This window comes from Squalius cephalus (assembly GCF_949319135.1).
Source record: "Squalius cephalus genome assembly, chromosome: 15".
Classification (NCBI taxonomy): Eukaryota; Metazoa; Chordata; class Actinopteri; order Cypriniformes; family Leuciscidae; genus Squalius; species Squalius cephalus.
Window position 1 is genome coordinate 36,289,724 of NC_137136.1, and position 16,912 is coordinate 36,306,635.

A 16,912-nucleotide genomic window follows, 5' to 3' on the forward strand; every position below is an offset into this window, starting at 1 on the left:
TTAACAAAACGGACATTTTGGCATAATGCTGTGCATGTGTTATTGTTCGTTCAAGCGCGAAAGAAAAAGAGAATTCTGGCGCGCTGTCTGTGCACGCGATACTGTTGCGCGTCTTTCTGCGAGCCGTGTGTGCATTCACAGACAGAGCGTTCTTTTTTGTCTTACCGCGCTTAAATGGTTTAAAAGCACGTTGTCTCCGCCGGAACCGTACTTGCAGCACATCGTCGTCTTCTCAAAATCTAATTACAACATCGTATAGATGACATTTTGTCATATTGCTCAATAGTTTCTTAATATTGCGTTTGTAGAGAATAACACCAAATCAGTAAAAGAACAAATATTGCATTACGAAATATCTCCATGCTGAGCCTGTTTTTGCACTTCTGCTTTTCCCTGCTTGAGAATTCTTTTTTTATTATTTCTTTATTTAAAAGGGACAGCGCACATTAATCAACATGAGGACAAAGTCCAAAATGTAAATGTGCCAGATTTAGCCATACAGGCTCATTTTCATCTGCAGTCTCTAGGTTGATGGTTAAGAGAAAACAATAAATACACTACAACAATACAATAAATGCATATCAATAAGAAAGCCTTAGATATATATAAGTAAGAATAACACCACTATTCCCGATCAGGACAACTGGCAGGTTGATGAAAAAAAAAAAAAAAAAAAATCCTGTCCAATGAATGGACGACCTTAGCACACGTGTGGTTTTGTTTACAAATTTTGGTTCACTTGCAAAAAGAGCAGTGTGAAAGCGAACCGTACCAAACAAAAAAAATCAACATTGCATTTGGTCCGGACCAAAGCAAGTGAACTATCGGACTTTCCTGGTGTGAATATTAAAGACTCAGTTTTCTTCTAAACAGAAAAAAGAAACAAACACAACACAGTGATACAGAACATAGAAATATTAACAGTCTTTAAATCTCCTTTATAAATGCTTTACAAGGCATAACTAGTCCTCACAAAAATAGTTAACTAACAACTACTAAATGTTTTATAACTACCTGAATTAACCCTGAATTATAGATGAAATACATGTTAATATACCATTTATTAACACACTAAGTAACTATTACTATATGTCTGAATAATAAGATGGATGAATGTACATTTAAATAGTTTATTAATCATTTACTTATAATTTATAAGTAAGTGATCTTATGAACCACTGACAACTCCTAAATATCTGGTGTGTAAATAATGCAATACTTCATTTAGAAATGATAAACTGATCATTAATAAAGTATGAAAATACAATTATTAAATTATTACAATTATTATGTCTATTAATGCTTTATAAATGATGAATTAACTGTTTTCTAATGCTTAACTAATGATTAATAGCGTGCAGTTATTATAAAGTGTTACCCTTCATTTAGAAATGATAAATTGATCATTAATAAAGTACGAAAATACAATTATTAAACACATTATAGATATGTTTATAAATCAAGAACAAAGCATTTATAACTGTATTTATAAACTGCTTATTAATGCTTTATAAATTGTAGAGTTAAAAATCTTGCTTTCCCCTGTTGTTTGATTTCATGGAAACAGAGATCTCTTATTTATTTATTTTTATATAAGACATAGGAGGAAGAGACAATGGACCAAACAAAGGTCTTGATTCAGCTTCTCGGTCATCTTTTCTGCCGTAGACAAAGACTTTCAGTTCTTATATATGCTGAACAGAAAAAACTGCATTATCAGAGAAACATGTGGTTTTTCAATTAACATATGAATGTATCCCCTTATGCTATACTTGATGAAAACACTCCATATACATTTCAGTCTCTAACTCCAACACACCCAGTCACCCCCACATATGATTCACAAAATACAATGATTACAAATGATTATGAATGTATATAAAAAGTATAAAACAGATACATAATAATACTGATTATGAATATTAATAAAAAGTAATAATAATACTAAAAACAATATTAAATGATGAGATTTTAGTCTTCATTAATGATGAAATAGCTGTTTAGTAATGCTTAACTAATGATTAATAGCATGCAGTTATTATAAAGTGTTACCAAAACATGATATCCAGTATAAACTTTAAACTTAAAGTTTCCATTGTTTTCTAAAAGTGAGCTTGAACTGTTTTTTCTTCTTCTCATAATTATGAAAAAATGAATATTTCATCAGTCTTTGTCTCCCTCTGCTGGTACAACACAAACACAGAGATATTCAGGCTCTTTATTTACTCTGTGACAAAACTCAGAGCTTTTTGAGTTACTGTGCGTTTATACACATAAACTGATTAACCTATGAATGAGAAACTGTAATTTGCTGTGAAATAAATGGTGTTTCACTGCCGCCTCATCAGGTCTGTCAGAGGATCGCTGAAATCTAAATGAAGTCTGAATTTATAACAGTGAAGTCACTGTATCTTCAGTCTCTGTTGATTCTGTTGACTGTGAGTCTCTGTAGTGGATCCTTATTCACCATCAGATGATCATCAGAAGATCAGACTGTCATCTAATAAATAAAATACAACACACACACAGTCACATATGCAGTATGGGATATTACATCTGTCACATCTTTTCATAAGAAAACTAACTAGATAATCTATATTAATTCATTCTCAAACATGATCATATAGCTTCTATCTGATGCTCAGTCACAAAATCAAAAGCACATGAAAGGTCACTTTCAGACAATGGACAGCTGATACAGAACCAGCAGAAATGATCATTACACTCACTACACATTTAATATCAGTTAATAACATCCCAAATCTCAGATTATCACACACATAAGGCGTCTTTACACAGAAACGAAATCTGAAGCGCCATAAAATCACAAAATGTGCATTTACACAGAATGTTTATTGCTTCTCTAACGCAGAGAACATAAATGCATTTACACAGGAATTAAAATCACAGGAAATAATACTTTGAACATTACTATTTTAAAACTACAGTTTTAACAAAGTGTTATAAAATGAATTTAAAAGTAATTAAATAGTAAACAAAGAAATAAAGCTTGAGATAAATAAAAATACATAATTTTAGATTTCCTCTGTGTGATATAGCGATCTCACGCTCTGATGTTTGTCATAATTCTGTGGTACTGATAGCTATTTTCTATTTCTTAATAAAATTGTTCCAGAAGGAACAAATGCTACAAAGAAACTATGAATTATTACACCGTAGTAATTATTATTATTTGATCACCGTAGATTATTCGATCATTGCAAGATTTATTTTTTTTTTTCCCAAAGAGTCAGAAAGAACAATTCTGCTATCGTTAGCGTTTCAGGCAGGTCATCAAGAAGATGATTTCTGGAATATAATATAACACAGTGATGGCGAATAAGCATTTAGCGTATCTGAGAGAAATGTAGTGGCGCGTTGATCTGCCAGTCTCTTCAAAGGAAGATTACAAGCAGCGAAAGCCAATTGATTACACACGTCGACGACTCTGTTATTTTGGTGGTTTGCTTCACGATGTACAGGACAGGACACTTTTACTTTATTGTCTCTTGTTGGCTGACATTTTTTAATTTGGCTAAAACAATATGGAGCTAGGCCGATATGTTTAGTCTTCCGCTTCTTGATTCTCGCGCCGCGCGTTTGGTTGTCATGACAATGACGTAGTTTAGAGCGGCACAAGATCGCTTTCATTTACACTGAACCAAAACAATATCAGAGTCATCTTTGATACTAGAGGCTGAGGTGGGTCAGACCCGTCATATTTTAAGTCTGCTTTTATGCGGCATTGTGTCTTTACACAGAGCCGCTTTAGAGCAGCCTTAACTCGGCTGTGTAAAGATGCCTATAGAGACAGTTAAAGGGGAAAAGCTGAAAATAACATTAATATTATTTTCACAATCAGTCACAACAGTATGAGCAGAATTAAACTCATATTAAACAGTTTAAAGTTCAGAGACCTACAGAAACTGAAGCTGAATTTAAGACTCATTAACTGATGATCTCAGACAAAATATTCACTCACACACACACACACACACTCACACGCACACACACACACACACACACACACACACACACACACACACACACACACACACACGCACACACACGCGCGGTGTTACTGAACCTGATACAATTTACTTATATTTCTGGTGAGTAAATCAGCCATTTGAACTTCAAATGAAAATATGATGATGAAAGTCGTTAAAAACTTTTCTTACCGCAGTGTCTTCAGTTTATAATGTGGATCATCCCTCAGATCCTTCAACAGCTTCACTCCTGAGTCTCCTAGTTTATTCTCAGACAGATCCAGTTCTCTCAGGTGTGAGGGGTTTGATCTCAGAGCTGAAGCCAGAGCAGCACAACCTTCATCTGTCACACCACACTTACTCAACCTGTAGAGAACAATGACACACATTAAGCCAATATCCAGAAATAAACTTGACCATAGTTAACAATGCTATCAATATTAAATATATACAAATACTCAGTTCACATTGTGAAAATACATCAGTTAGGATTAGAGGATTGATTATAGAGTTTATTGTTCTTATAGAGATTATTATTTCTATGGAAAGTCTCCATAAAACATGGAAACCAAACGTGTGTGAGAGAATGTGCTTTAATGTGAAGTGCATTTGTAAACATTTTAAGGAACTTGTGTCTGTGTGTGTGTGTGTGTGTGTGTGTGTGTGTTAGCAGGGGAGGATTGGGACGATTCTAAGGATCCAGCAGAACTGGACTTTAGTTCTTTATTTTCTCTTGTTGATTAATAATTGCTATGCTTATAGATAATGGTTGTTGTTATATGTGTCAAAAAGATAAGATAAGGGTTTATGAAAATCCAGAGCTTCCCAATTGTATTTACGACATTAGCCGCTTTTCCACTGTCGGGCAGAACGGTTTTTGTTGCGTAACCGTTCCATTCCGTGCCGATCCGGGTCAGCTGGTGCAGTTACGGCTTCATTCTCCACTGTGGATTTGATAGCAGCCGCTCTTTGGGATGTAATACAAATGCGTCAGTCGTTGCCTTGGTAACGCGACAGTTTACTGATGATATGAGACGTAAATAGCGACCGCGTTATGGAGAATGATCAGCTATTGCTTTTAATTTTATTATAGCTTTGTTTACTTCACTCAAAGAGCGCTTAACCAGCTACAGAGAAACTGGCAGCCAGGCAACAGACAAGTGACCAATCCTGGAGACTTTACTTCACGGATTCTACCAGCACGGTTCGGCTGAGGATTCATTACCATTATAAGAACCGTTCGGCCCCACGGTGGAAAAGCGGCTATTGTGGAGGCATTCATGTGCGTTCAACTCATAAATACAATCTTTACAAGATGACATGAACGCACCATATGAGTGTTGAGTGTCGTAATATCCATTTCAAGTGGACGTGTGGAAGAGACGTGAGACTGAAAGCACTGAAAGCCCTCGCGCTGCTCATATGCTGAGAGAGAGATAAGACAGTAGAGCTGCACGATTCATCTTTAAAATACTGTGATCTCCATTCAAACACACACACGATCTTCTTCAAATTCATCTCTCTATTAAACACACAAAATCGCAACAATTTAAATCTGTGTTGGTGCTGCCGCTGACCCAGAGAGAGTTGTCATGAAACAGCTTGAATAGAAATACTGGTATAAAAGTTTAAAGTTCAGATATAAACATTGATGTCTACGATAGCGATCAAAATACAGTAAATCAGCCTTTGTTAGAAACGCATTTATCGATTACATTATTCCACCACTAGGTGGCGACAGGGGCATAGCACAAGATCCTGGGCCCTATGCATAGGCAGTCCTGATGGGCCCCCATGTTTCTCAATTTGTATAACTCCCAATGTAGGCTATAAAATTGCTAATTATTGCTCATTTTAGATATTATAGCCTATTAATTTAAATTAAACAGGTTTCAATTTAGGCTATATTATATATTATTATATATTCATGCAGTTTAGCATTATAGATTTCGTGTTAGTTTGTGCTCACCTTTCTTTGAAAAGAAGTCAGTTACCAATTGTTTCCCCTCATTTTGTTTTCTTTCCTTCTCCTGTCTTTCCTTTCTTTTGTGCTGATTTGGCTTGCTTTGAGAAAGACATTTCTACAGTAGAAGTTTGCGCTCCTCCAGATGCTCAACTAACTAACATAAACAAAATGCGTGCAGATTGACTAAACCATTTGGCGCATTAGCAAGGGGTGGGACCAGTCAGTCAATCAACCAAGTTATTCAGTGAATACACCAACTTTACATTTCATCTGACATTCATTGTGAAATTTAATTAGGAAATGAAAAAATCCAGGTAAAATAAAATATATTCCAGACTTTTCAAGGGCCCTCTCTCCCCTTGGGGCCCTGGTAATCAGTGCTGGTTTTAACCCCAGTCCGACGCCCCTGGGTGGTGACGAGTGACTGTTAAAAAATGTATTTGTAATTGAATTATTTATTCAAGAGAATGTAGAACTGTATGATGCTTCTGAAATAAAACTCAGAAAGATGTGATGAATTGAATTTGTAAATATGACTCATCTTATACATCATGTACAGTCTGTATAAGTGTATGATTTAACTTTTACCCAGAGTCTAGTGTAAAAAAATAAAATAATACACTGCAATATCGAACGCTATTCTTAAAAATTGCAGTACATATCGTATCGGCACACAAGAATCATGATAGATATACACACACACACACGATGCACCTTTCTCCTGATTCAATACTGTGTGTGTGTGTGTGTGTGTGTGTGTGTGTGTGTGTGTGTGTGTGTGTGTGTGTATGTGAGTGTGAGAGAGACAGAGAGCGTGTGTGTGTGTGTGTGTGTGTGTGTGTGTGTGTGTGAGAGAGAGAGAGAGAGAGAGAGAGAGAGAGAGAGAGAGAGAGAGAGAGAGAGAGTGTGAGTGTGTGTGTGTGTGTGTGTGTGTGTGTGTGTATGTATATATTAAAGCACTTAATGACATTTTCTGATTTTCAGTGACCTAATCTAAAGTGAGAACTATTTATGGTTAATACGTTGTTAACAAAGCATGATCTAACTCTTTACAGAAGAGCTAATTAAACAATAATACTTGGTTAATTACAGTGACAGTGAACATAGAATTCTCTATTTGTATATAGTCTCTTAATATATTAACTACAGCTTATATACTATTATATACTATTCATTAACTATAAACTAATAGTTTTAAATGATTTATAAGCGCTGTGTTACTGTACACTTGGGATAAAGTGTTGCCATTATTTCAAACCGGTTGCATTAAGTGTAATTGTTCCTTTTGTATGTGATGGAGTGATTCTTCTTTTTCAAAATTAACACAAAATAAACAAAGTAAAGATGAATTTGACTGATAACATAATTATTATTTTCAAGATTTCCATAGATATGGCCATATATTGTTATTATTTTGGCCATGATAATCATGTTGTGATAAAGCTGATATGGTGACAGCCCTGGTTCAGGTGAAACACACACCACTTCCCTCTTTTCAGCTGCACACACTCATTTTGAGGAAATGCTCACGCTTTTACAAGGGTCTGTTTGCACAAGCATTACAAGGCTTGATTTACAGTAAATATTTGTAATTTAGAAAACCCTCTTCAATGTATCCTGCAACTGTTGTCTGGTTTGTAGTTCGTCTGGTTTATTTAACTGTTAGTTTTACTTTCTTTTGGGAAATAATAATATATTAAGATGTAAATGTTCCTCTTCAGGGAGACTCCTCACCGCTGCCTTCTAACGCCGGCAGGATCTGACGGCTTAAGCTGGAATCTGTCGCTGAACCACCGGATGGGGCTTACACCAAAGATATATTGTATACACTATCTACTGTACATATTAATCCTTATTCACTCAGAGTCTTTATGGTAGAGATGATCTTACCTCAGTTCCTCCAGTTTACAGTGAGGATTCGCCAGTACAGCAGAGAGCAGCTTCACTCCTGAGTCTCCTAGTTTATTCTTAGACAGATTCAGTTCTCTCAGGTGTGAGGGGTTTGATCTCAGAGCTGAAGCCAGAGCAGCACAACCTTTATCTGTCACACCACAATCCTTCAACCTGTAGAGAACAATGACACACATTAAGCCTATATCCAGAGATAAACATGACACTTAAAAAAATAAATAACATAATGCTGTCAATATGAAATAAATACAAATACTCATTAGTTCACATTGTGAAAATTTATCAGTTTGGACTAGGGGATTCATTTTGTACAGTATAAAAATAATTTCTATGGAAAGTCCCCATAAAACATAGAAACCCAACGTGTGTGAGTGTGAATGTGCTTTAATGCTTAATGACATTTTAAGGAACGTGTGTGTGTGTGTGTGTGTGTGTGTGTGTGTGTGTGTGATTAATGTGTGTAAACATATAAGGAATGTGTATGTGTATGTGTGTGTGTGTGTGTGTGAGAGAGAGAGAGTGTGAGTGTGCTTAATGTATTTGTAAACATTTTCAGGAACATGTGTGTGTGTTTGTGTGTGTGTGTGTGTGTGTGCGCGTGTGTGTCTGTGTTAGCAGGGGAGGATTGGGACGATTCTTAGGGTCCACTAGAACTCCATAATTTCCAGGATGATTTTGGTATTTACTTTGTAAAATAATCTTTTAGGAAGAACGCTATAAAGAACGGGTATTTATTGAGAACGGGTATATTACTGTGTGCCAAGTATGTGTGTTCGTTCGCGGTTTATTCAGAAACGACGCAGTGCGGAAACGGAAAATCACCAAGCAACAATAAAACTAGTCCAGTGAGGAATATATTTAGGCTTTCTGAAGCCTTGGAGCGAATTTCTGTGAGGAATCGATCAACATTTACGATGTCGTTCCAGTCATAGATATACATTTGTAATGATGTCTGAGTTGTGAATTAATCATTTGAGTCTGTTCATTGCCGTGAATAGGAGAAACCCATTAATAAACCAGTCTAGATGATTCATTCATGAACAGAACTGATTTGGTTTACCGAGTTCAAATCACTGATTCAATGATCCTGTCAATGTTTTAGTTAACACTGTCTCAGGAAAGACTGAATGGTCTGGTCATGCTGTCATGCTGGTCATATTAAACACGATTGAGCATGACGGCTTGATTTCAAAGATCTGATCAAAGAATGGTGTTGTACTGTAAGCAGTATGTAATTGTTTGTATAGTTATAAATGTATAATTTTGGTTAATGTAATAAACTTTCAAAAAGTTCTCATTGCGACATTAGCCGCTTTTCCACTGTCGGGTCGAACGGTTATGGAGAATGATCAGCTATTGCTTTTAATTTTATTATAGCTTTGTTTACTTCACTCAAAGAGCGCTTAACCAGCTACAGAGAAACTGGCAGCCAAACAACAGACAAGTGACCAATCCTGGAGACTTTATTTCACGGATTCTACCAGCACGGTTCAGCTGAGGATTCATTTCCATTATAAAAACCGTTCGGCCCGATGGTGGAAAAGCAGCTATTGTGGAGGCGTTCATGTGCGTCATAAGTCTGTATAAGTGTATGATTTAACTTTTACCCATAGTCTAGTGTAAAAAAAGAAAGAAATACATTGCAATATCGAATCGCAATATTGTAAGAAACGCAATTCTTAAAAATTGCAGTACATATCATATCCAGCCCTAGTGTGTGTGTGTGTGTGTGTGTGTGTGTGCGTGAGTGATTGTGCTTAATGTTTTTGTAAACATTTTAAGAAACTCTTAATATTAATGTAATTAATGTCCAATAAAGGCTGTATTAAAGCACTTAATGACATTTTCTGATAATTAAGTGTAATTGTTACTTTTGTATGTGATGGAGTGATTCTTCTTTTTCAAAAATAACACAAAATAAAAGTAAAGATGAATTTGACTGATAGCATTATCAGTGTTTCCCACACATAGACTAATTCGTGGCGGTGCGCCACAGAATCAACACCGGCCGCCACAAATTGCGTTTTGTTATTATATTTACGCTATTTAAAACACACAGCGTGTTCATTCAGCTGCATTTCCTTTCCCTGCTCTCCCGCCGTCTCTCTGTCACTCACGCGTCTCTCTCACAAGCGATTTTTAATAAGCGCCAAAGCCTTATTTGATCGGTGAGTGATGTAGATGACTGCTGCGATTGCGATAGGGCGCATATTACCGAAAGAACGAGAGAGAGAGAGGCCCGGTCACGCACGCGCGCCCTCACCGTCTTCAAACTTTCTTGCTCTCTCTCGCTCCCTCGCGCATATTAATCAAAATCAATTGAGAATTGACACTATGTTAAAAGATCGGAAGACCGAAGTTTCACGTGGAGCATTCGGATATTTTTTTTCCTGGATTAGGCTACTGCTGGGTGTTGTGCTAAAAAAAAATACGTTGCCTTAACTTCTCTGAAAAGCGTTCCGCCCATTCAGCTGACATGAAAAACACTTTCAATAAACAAAACAAAACTATGAAGAAATGTTTTCTGTGTTGACAAATTTTGTGTGATGTCCTGACTGCCGGGATAATCACACAACGCGTACAAGTCCGCTAATGACACATCCGATTCGCGAACTAATGACTCCTTTGAACCGATTCAACCAAAACAATCTTTTAGTTTAGACTGTTTGCGGTAAATGCAGTTGGGTTGTTGAGATCAAAACTCTAAATAAGCTGTGAATAAAATAAACTTACTATAAATAATGTTGTCATTTTTTACTCTTACACTGAATGTTTGAATTTTGTGAAGTATTTAATATAATAAAGTTCTGTGTAACAGATTATTAACAGAGATTATTAACACCCCCCCCCACCCCCACCCCCACCCCCACAAATTGATTTATAATCTGTGGGAAACACTGATTATTATTATTATTATTATTTTCAAGATTTCCATAGATATGGTGATATACTGTTATCGTGTGTTATTTTGGCCATGATAATCATGTAGTGATAAAGTTGATGGTGACAGCCCTGGTTCAGGTGAAACACACACCACTTCCCTCTTTCAGCTGCATACACACATTTTGAGGAAATGCTCACGCTTTTACAAGGGTCTGTTTGCACAAGCATTACAAGGCAAGTTGATTTACAGCAAACATTTGTAATTTAAAAAACCTCTTCACTGTATCCTTATTCACTCCGAGTCTTTATGGTAGAGATGCTCTTACCCCAGTGTCTCCAGTTTACAGTGAGGATTCTCCAGAACCGTTCCAGAACAGAGCAGCTTCACTCCTGAGTCTCCTAGTTTATTCTCAGACAGAATCAGTTCTCTCAGGTGTGAGGGGTTTGATCTCAGAGCTGAAGCCAGAGCAGCACAACCTTCATCTGTCGCACCACAATCCTCCAACCTGTAGAGAACAATGACACACATTATGCCTATATCCAGAGATAAACATCACACTTAAAAAATAAATAACATAATGCTGTGTGTGTGTGTGTGTAATTAATGTATTTGCAAACATTTTAAGGAACTTGTGTGTGTTAGGACTGGGAGGAAAAAATCGACTAACCAAACTAGTACAATATTTTGGGTCACGATTTTAAAATAGATTTTTTTTTATTCCAGAATCAATATTGATTAAAATTAAATTGCTTTAGTTTTATCCTTGCTTATAGACGAGGTTGACAGAAGTTAGCCACTTTTGCTCCAACAGAGGATGAAATATCTCGTTATCTATGAGTGTCGTAATGTCCATTTCAAGTGGACATGTGGAAGAGAGACAATCCTTTGTGTGTTTATTTCTTATACTTGTCAAATGAGTATAACAGACTGTTGATGTCAACAAATTAACAACTTTTGCAAAAATATTTTTTCTGAAGGAAAATAAACATTTCTGCATTCTCTTGGAGAATTTGGGACCTCCCTTATAGCTTACAGTCTCTCCAGAAGTGGAGAATACCCTCTCAGAAAGGGTAGAATATGCTTGAACACACATGTACTATTTTTAAAATCGGTTTGAATGATTGATTCATAAAGACTTCTCTTGTTTCACTACTGGATGAATCAGCGCTCTATCAGTTAATGAACTTCTCTCTGTTTATGTCTATGACACGGTGAGTCACGCATGCGCTGGGCTAACGTTACTCCGCCGCGGTGCGACCCAACCGGTGTAAAGTAGTCCGAGTCTAAACACTTATTACAGGCTTAACGTAGTGATTCAGGATAGGACAAAAACACAGTTTGAAAAAAGGCATTCAAGATGTACTCGCTTATTGTATAATACAATACCATCATATTACAGACAACTGCTGGTGTAATTATGCAGTTGTGGAGACGAATGATGATTCCACAGCAATACATGCATATACACTACCAGACAAACCTTCGGGATCGGTAATATTTTTAAGGTTTTTAAAAAGAAGTCTCTGCTGCTTCATTTATTTGATTAAAAATAATCACTAATTTATTTTATTCAGTTTAAGTAGCAGAAACCTCCACCATATAATTCTGATATTTTAATAATATTGTTTTTTCATTGGTCACTGAAAAGTACAATCTATATTATATTTTTTCCAGGCATTAATAATAATAATAAAATCCCCCGGTTTACTCCGAGCAGAATCAGTCCTATTTTAACGTTTCTGTTCCTGTGTTTCTTCTGTATTATTAACGTTCAGAAACCGGTTTGATTAGAAAAAATACAGATTAATAACGTTATTTTGTAGCCTAGTTTATAATAATAATAATAATAATTAGGCTATAATACTACTACTAATAATAATATCTCTCTTTTCTTTTCTTTGTTTAATGCCATTCCAGCTTCAATGGATATATATTTATGACGAGAAACAGGTTTTTTGAAAAAGCCTACATTCCTCATTCGGCACGAATCCAAATGTTTCATTATTTGCGAATCAAGTTGAACTATTAGGCCTATTATGTAGGCTAAGCTTTGTACTTGGCATTATTGACGTAAAATATCATCTTTCCCATATAACAGCACAGTGAGGCGGTGGTCACACTAAACGTCACAGATTATATTACAGACTATTCAAATTGAGTTTATATGTTTGGTTGACTGTATTTTATTGTAATAATGAACAGGCTGTGATATCAAGTTAGCAATTCAAGGTGTGTGTGTGTGTGTGTGTGTGTGTGTGTGTGTGTGTGTGTGTGTGTGTGTGTGTGTGTGTGTGTGTGTGCACGTGAGGCGGCGGCGCAACCACTGGATTTTTTCCTTCCAAGAGAGTAAACTCTTACTGCGTAATTTATGGTCATACAGATAAAAACAAGACATAATTCATAAATTTACAAAAGATATTCAGATTTTGTAAAATAACGAAAACAAACGTAATGTCTCTGTTTCCTTTATAGATCTTTGGAGCGCACCACAATGAACAAACTCAGCACGCTTTCTTTCGTTTTTTAATCTGTAATATTTAAGTGAAATATATTTCAGCCTTTTTTAGAAGAATCTGTCTAATATTTATTTTCCCAACAAAACATCAAATAAATAGAAATAAAAAGGTTTTAGCTTAATTCAATTAACACAAAAATACGACAAAATGGTCATGTCAGAGCTTTTATTTTTTTAAAGTGGTCATACATTTACACTACAGGTTTTTGTGTGTGTCTTTTGTGGCATTACACTGCAGTTTTTAGCTTCTACATTCCAGTGTGTCCACCCTGATTCTGAACCACAACTGGAAGAACTTTAAACAGCCTATTTATGTGTTTGTATTTGTATTAGGGCTGCACGATATTGGGAAAAAAAATACATTGTGATTTTTTCTTTTTCTGCAATATATATTGCGATATAAAAACTATTTCACCAGATGACTTGAATAGCACTATTTGGAAAGAATGAATCATTCTAGAATGACTGGGTGATTTTGTAATGGTGTAAATCTGCATATAAAGTAAAACACAAATTACAAGCATAGATAAATACAGTAGACGTAGTAACTCTAAAAGTATGGGGAACTTCTTAATTAATGTCTTAGAATGTCATAGAAAACAAATTACAAGAATAGATAGAACAAAGTGTTTAATTTTTTTAGGTAAATCTAACTGTATTCAGGTACAGAGTCAGACATTGAATAATCAAATGTAAAATAACACTGCAAAGTCTTCACTGTATAAATTAAATATAATTAATTTAATTAATTTTTAAAGTTTTAATTTTTTTAAAACAGCAAAAGTCATTTTCTCCTTCTCTTTTGTTGTTTGCTTAACATTGGTGACATGATATTATAGGGTACATTAAGACGAATGCACAGATCCAATTTAATGAATGATATGCATCCGTTTTCTTTCACATTGTTTACAACACAGAACCGACTGTGTTTATGAGGATATTCACGAGACGGGCGTTCTAACTCAATTTTAAATTCTCGTGTCCGTTCAAGCTCAGAAATAAGAGAAAGAGCACTGAACTGTGTGTGTGTCCGGCTCTGTGTGCCAGTTCTTCTTGCGCTTGATTTTTAAACTGACAGGACTTAAAAACACATGCAAATGATAAACTTTCACTCAGATTCATTTTATTTAACCCCCTGGGGTCGGCGGTATCGCCGGCGATACCAGCTCACTTTTTTTTATCAGTGTAAAAGAGACTCAAAAATACTCTGTTGACTTTGATTTTCCATAGGAGTTTCATACATAAATCGATCCTGTTAAGTGTGTATTTTTTTGTGTATACTCACAATAAAAACAAAGTGTTGTGCTTTTTGCCAAATTAAGAAAAATAAACATGAAGCGAGTTCTGCCTTATCTCTGTCAGTTAAGTCCATTCTGAAACGCGTCCGAAAATGAACCATAACTCAGCGAATACTCAGTCAAACAGGCATACAGTCACACAGGCATGAAGCTTGAATTCTCTTCTTTTAAATGAAGTAATTTTTATAAAAAACAAATATTCTCAGTTTATGCAATCTGCATGAAAAGAGCGAGATGTCAGTCGTTCTCATCTCAGCTAATTATTTTTAATGTGACCCCGCCCACAGAGAGCGCGCGCTATTCAAACGCAAATGACTGAGGCAATCCATGCAAACTGTGAACGCCCACATCAGCTCGAGAAAACACATCAAGTTTATTCAGATCATTGTACTTGTTTACACCGTCTCGCGGCGCTGTGAGGAATAATACTATAATGGAAAGTGTACCTCAGAAGTGCAGGTATTTCGAGGAGCAACAGATCCTGAGCTATGGAATACTGTAGTAAGTTTTTTTTTTTCATTCTCAAGTGAATCGCGTTTCTGTGTGTGAATGAATGAACGGCAGAGATGCATGCTGTTTACCACAACTCGCAAAAGACGGTTTAAATTTGAATCGCGTTTCTGTGTGTGAATGAATGTTTCGCTTTTAGCAAACTGTATTGCTATAGGCCTACTGAGTAAAAATCGAGTGAAATATGTTGAAATAAAATGTATTTGTATAAGCAACGTATTAAACTGCAAATTAACATTTATATTTCTTATAATAAAAACGAAAGACCTATGTTACAGACATATGAAAGACAACATTTCGTTGATTAGTTTTGGATAGATTATACATTTTTACTGTAAAATATCTGCCACCTCAAATAAGCTTTTGTTTGCCAATTTTTGCTCATATGTTAACATTTATATGCCCTAATATTTCATAAAAACAACATTAAAGTCAGGCGAAATATGAAAGACAACATTTTGTTGACTAGATTTGGGTACAGTTTTTACTGTAGAATATACTGCCACATCAAATAAGCTTTTGTTGAGCAATTTCTGCTCATATGTTCTATATATATACAGTGCCCTCCACAATAAATGGCACCCCTGGTAAATATGATCAAAACTGGCTGTAAAAAATAAATCTACATCGTTTATCCTTTTGATCTTTCATTCAAAAAATTTGCAAAATTCTAACCTTTCATTGAAGTAAAAGAATTGAAAGTGGGGGGGAAATCACATTATGAAATAAATGTTTTTCTCCAAAACACGGCCACAATTATTGGCACCCCTAGAATTTTTTACGAGTAAAATATCTCTGAAGTATATTCCCATTAATATTTACCTTTTTTAGTACACCAGGGTGACTAGGAACATGAAACTGTCCAGCTATGACTTCGTGTTTCACAGGAGTTTAAATATGAGGAAACACAAAGGCCAAATCCCCTTAATCATCCATCACAATGAGTAAAACCACAGAATATAGTTCTGATGCGTAGCAAAAGATTGTTGACCATCACAAAATAGAGAGTGGCTGTAAGACAATAGGCAAGGCAAGGCAAGGCAAGGCAAGTTTATTTATATAGCACATTTCATACACAATGGCAATTCAAAGTGCTTTACATAGAAGAAATTAAAAATTAAAATAATAAAAGAAATAAGAATAATTAAAACAGTTTAGAAAAATAAAATAAAATACAGTACAAACAGTCGGACGAATATTGGCACAGTACTCATTCAGTAAATGCATAGCTAAACAGAAGTGTTTTGAGTCTGGATTTGAAAGTGACTACTGTAGGAGCACGTCTGATCTCCTCTGGAAGCTGGTTCCAGCTGTGGCTGGCATAATAGCTAAAAGCAGACTCGCCATGCTTAGAGTGAACCCTTGGTATTTCTAGCTGATATGATCCTAGTGATCTGAGTGATCTGTTGGGTTTATATTCAGTGAGCATATCTGCAATGTATTGAGGTCCTAGGCCATTAAATGATTTATATACCAGTAATAATACTTTAAAATCAATCCTAAATCTAACTGGGAGCCAGTGTAAAGACCTGAGGACTGGTGTGATGTGTTCATATTTTCTGGTTCTGCTCAGAATCCTGGCGGCAGCGTTCTGTATGAGCTGCAACTGTCTTATGGTCTTTTTGGGAAGGCCAGTGAGGAGTCCATTACAATAATCCACCCTGCTGGTGATGAAAGCATGCACAAGTTTCTCTAAGTCTTGTCTGGAGACAAAGCATCTAATTCTTGCAATATTTTTCAGATGATAGTATGCTGATTTAGTTATTGCTTTGACATGACTACTGAAACTAAGGTCTGACTCTAGTGTCACACCGAGATTCCTGACTTGATTTTTAGTTG

At 35.7% G+C, this 16,912-nt stretch overlaps 1 protein-coding gene across 3 annotated transcripts in view; it reads right to left on the minus strand.

The window, feature by feature from the left end:
* Positions 1 to 211: 211 nt before the first annotated feature.
* LOC307172570 (NACHT, LRR and PYD domains-containing protein 3-like) overlaps positions 212 to 16,912 on the minus strand; it is a 43,800-nt gene continuing 27,099 nt past the window's right edge. For all 3 annotated transcript variants that reach the window (XM_079895069.1, XM_079895070.1, XM_079895071.1), the window contains 4 exons: positions 11,076 to 11,255; positions 7,846 to 8,019; positions 4,182 to 4,355; positions 212 to 2,500 (listed from right to left, as the gene is read on the minus strand). In XM_079895069.1, the coding sequence (XP_079751195.1) occupies positions 2,497 to 2,500; positions 4,182 to 4,355; positions 7,846 to 8,019; positions 11,076 to 11,255 (532 nt within the window). In that variant the 3' untranslated portion in view covers positions 212 to 2,496. The remainder of the gene's footprint in view (positions 2,501 to 4,181; positions 4,356 to 7,845; positions 8,020 to 11,075; positions 11,256 to 16,912) is intronic.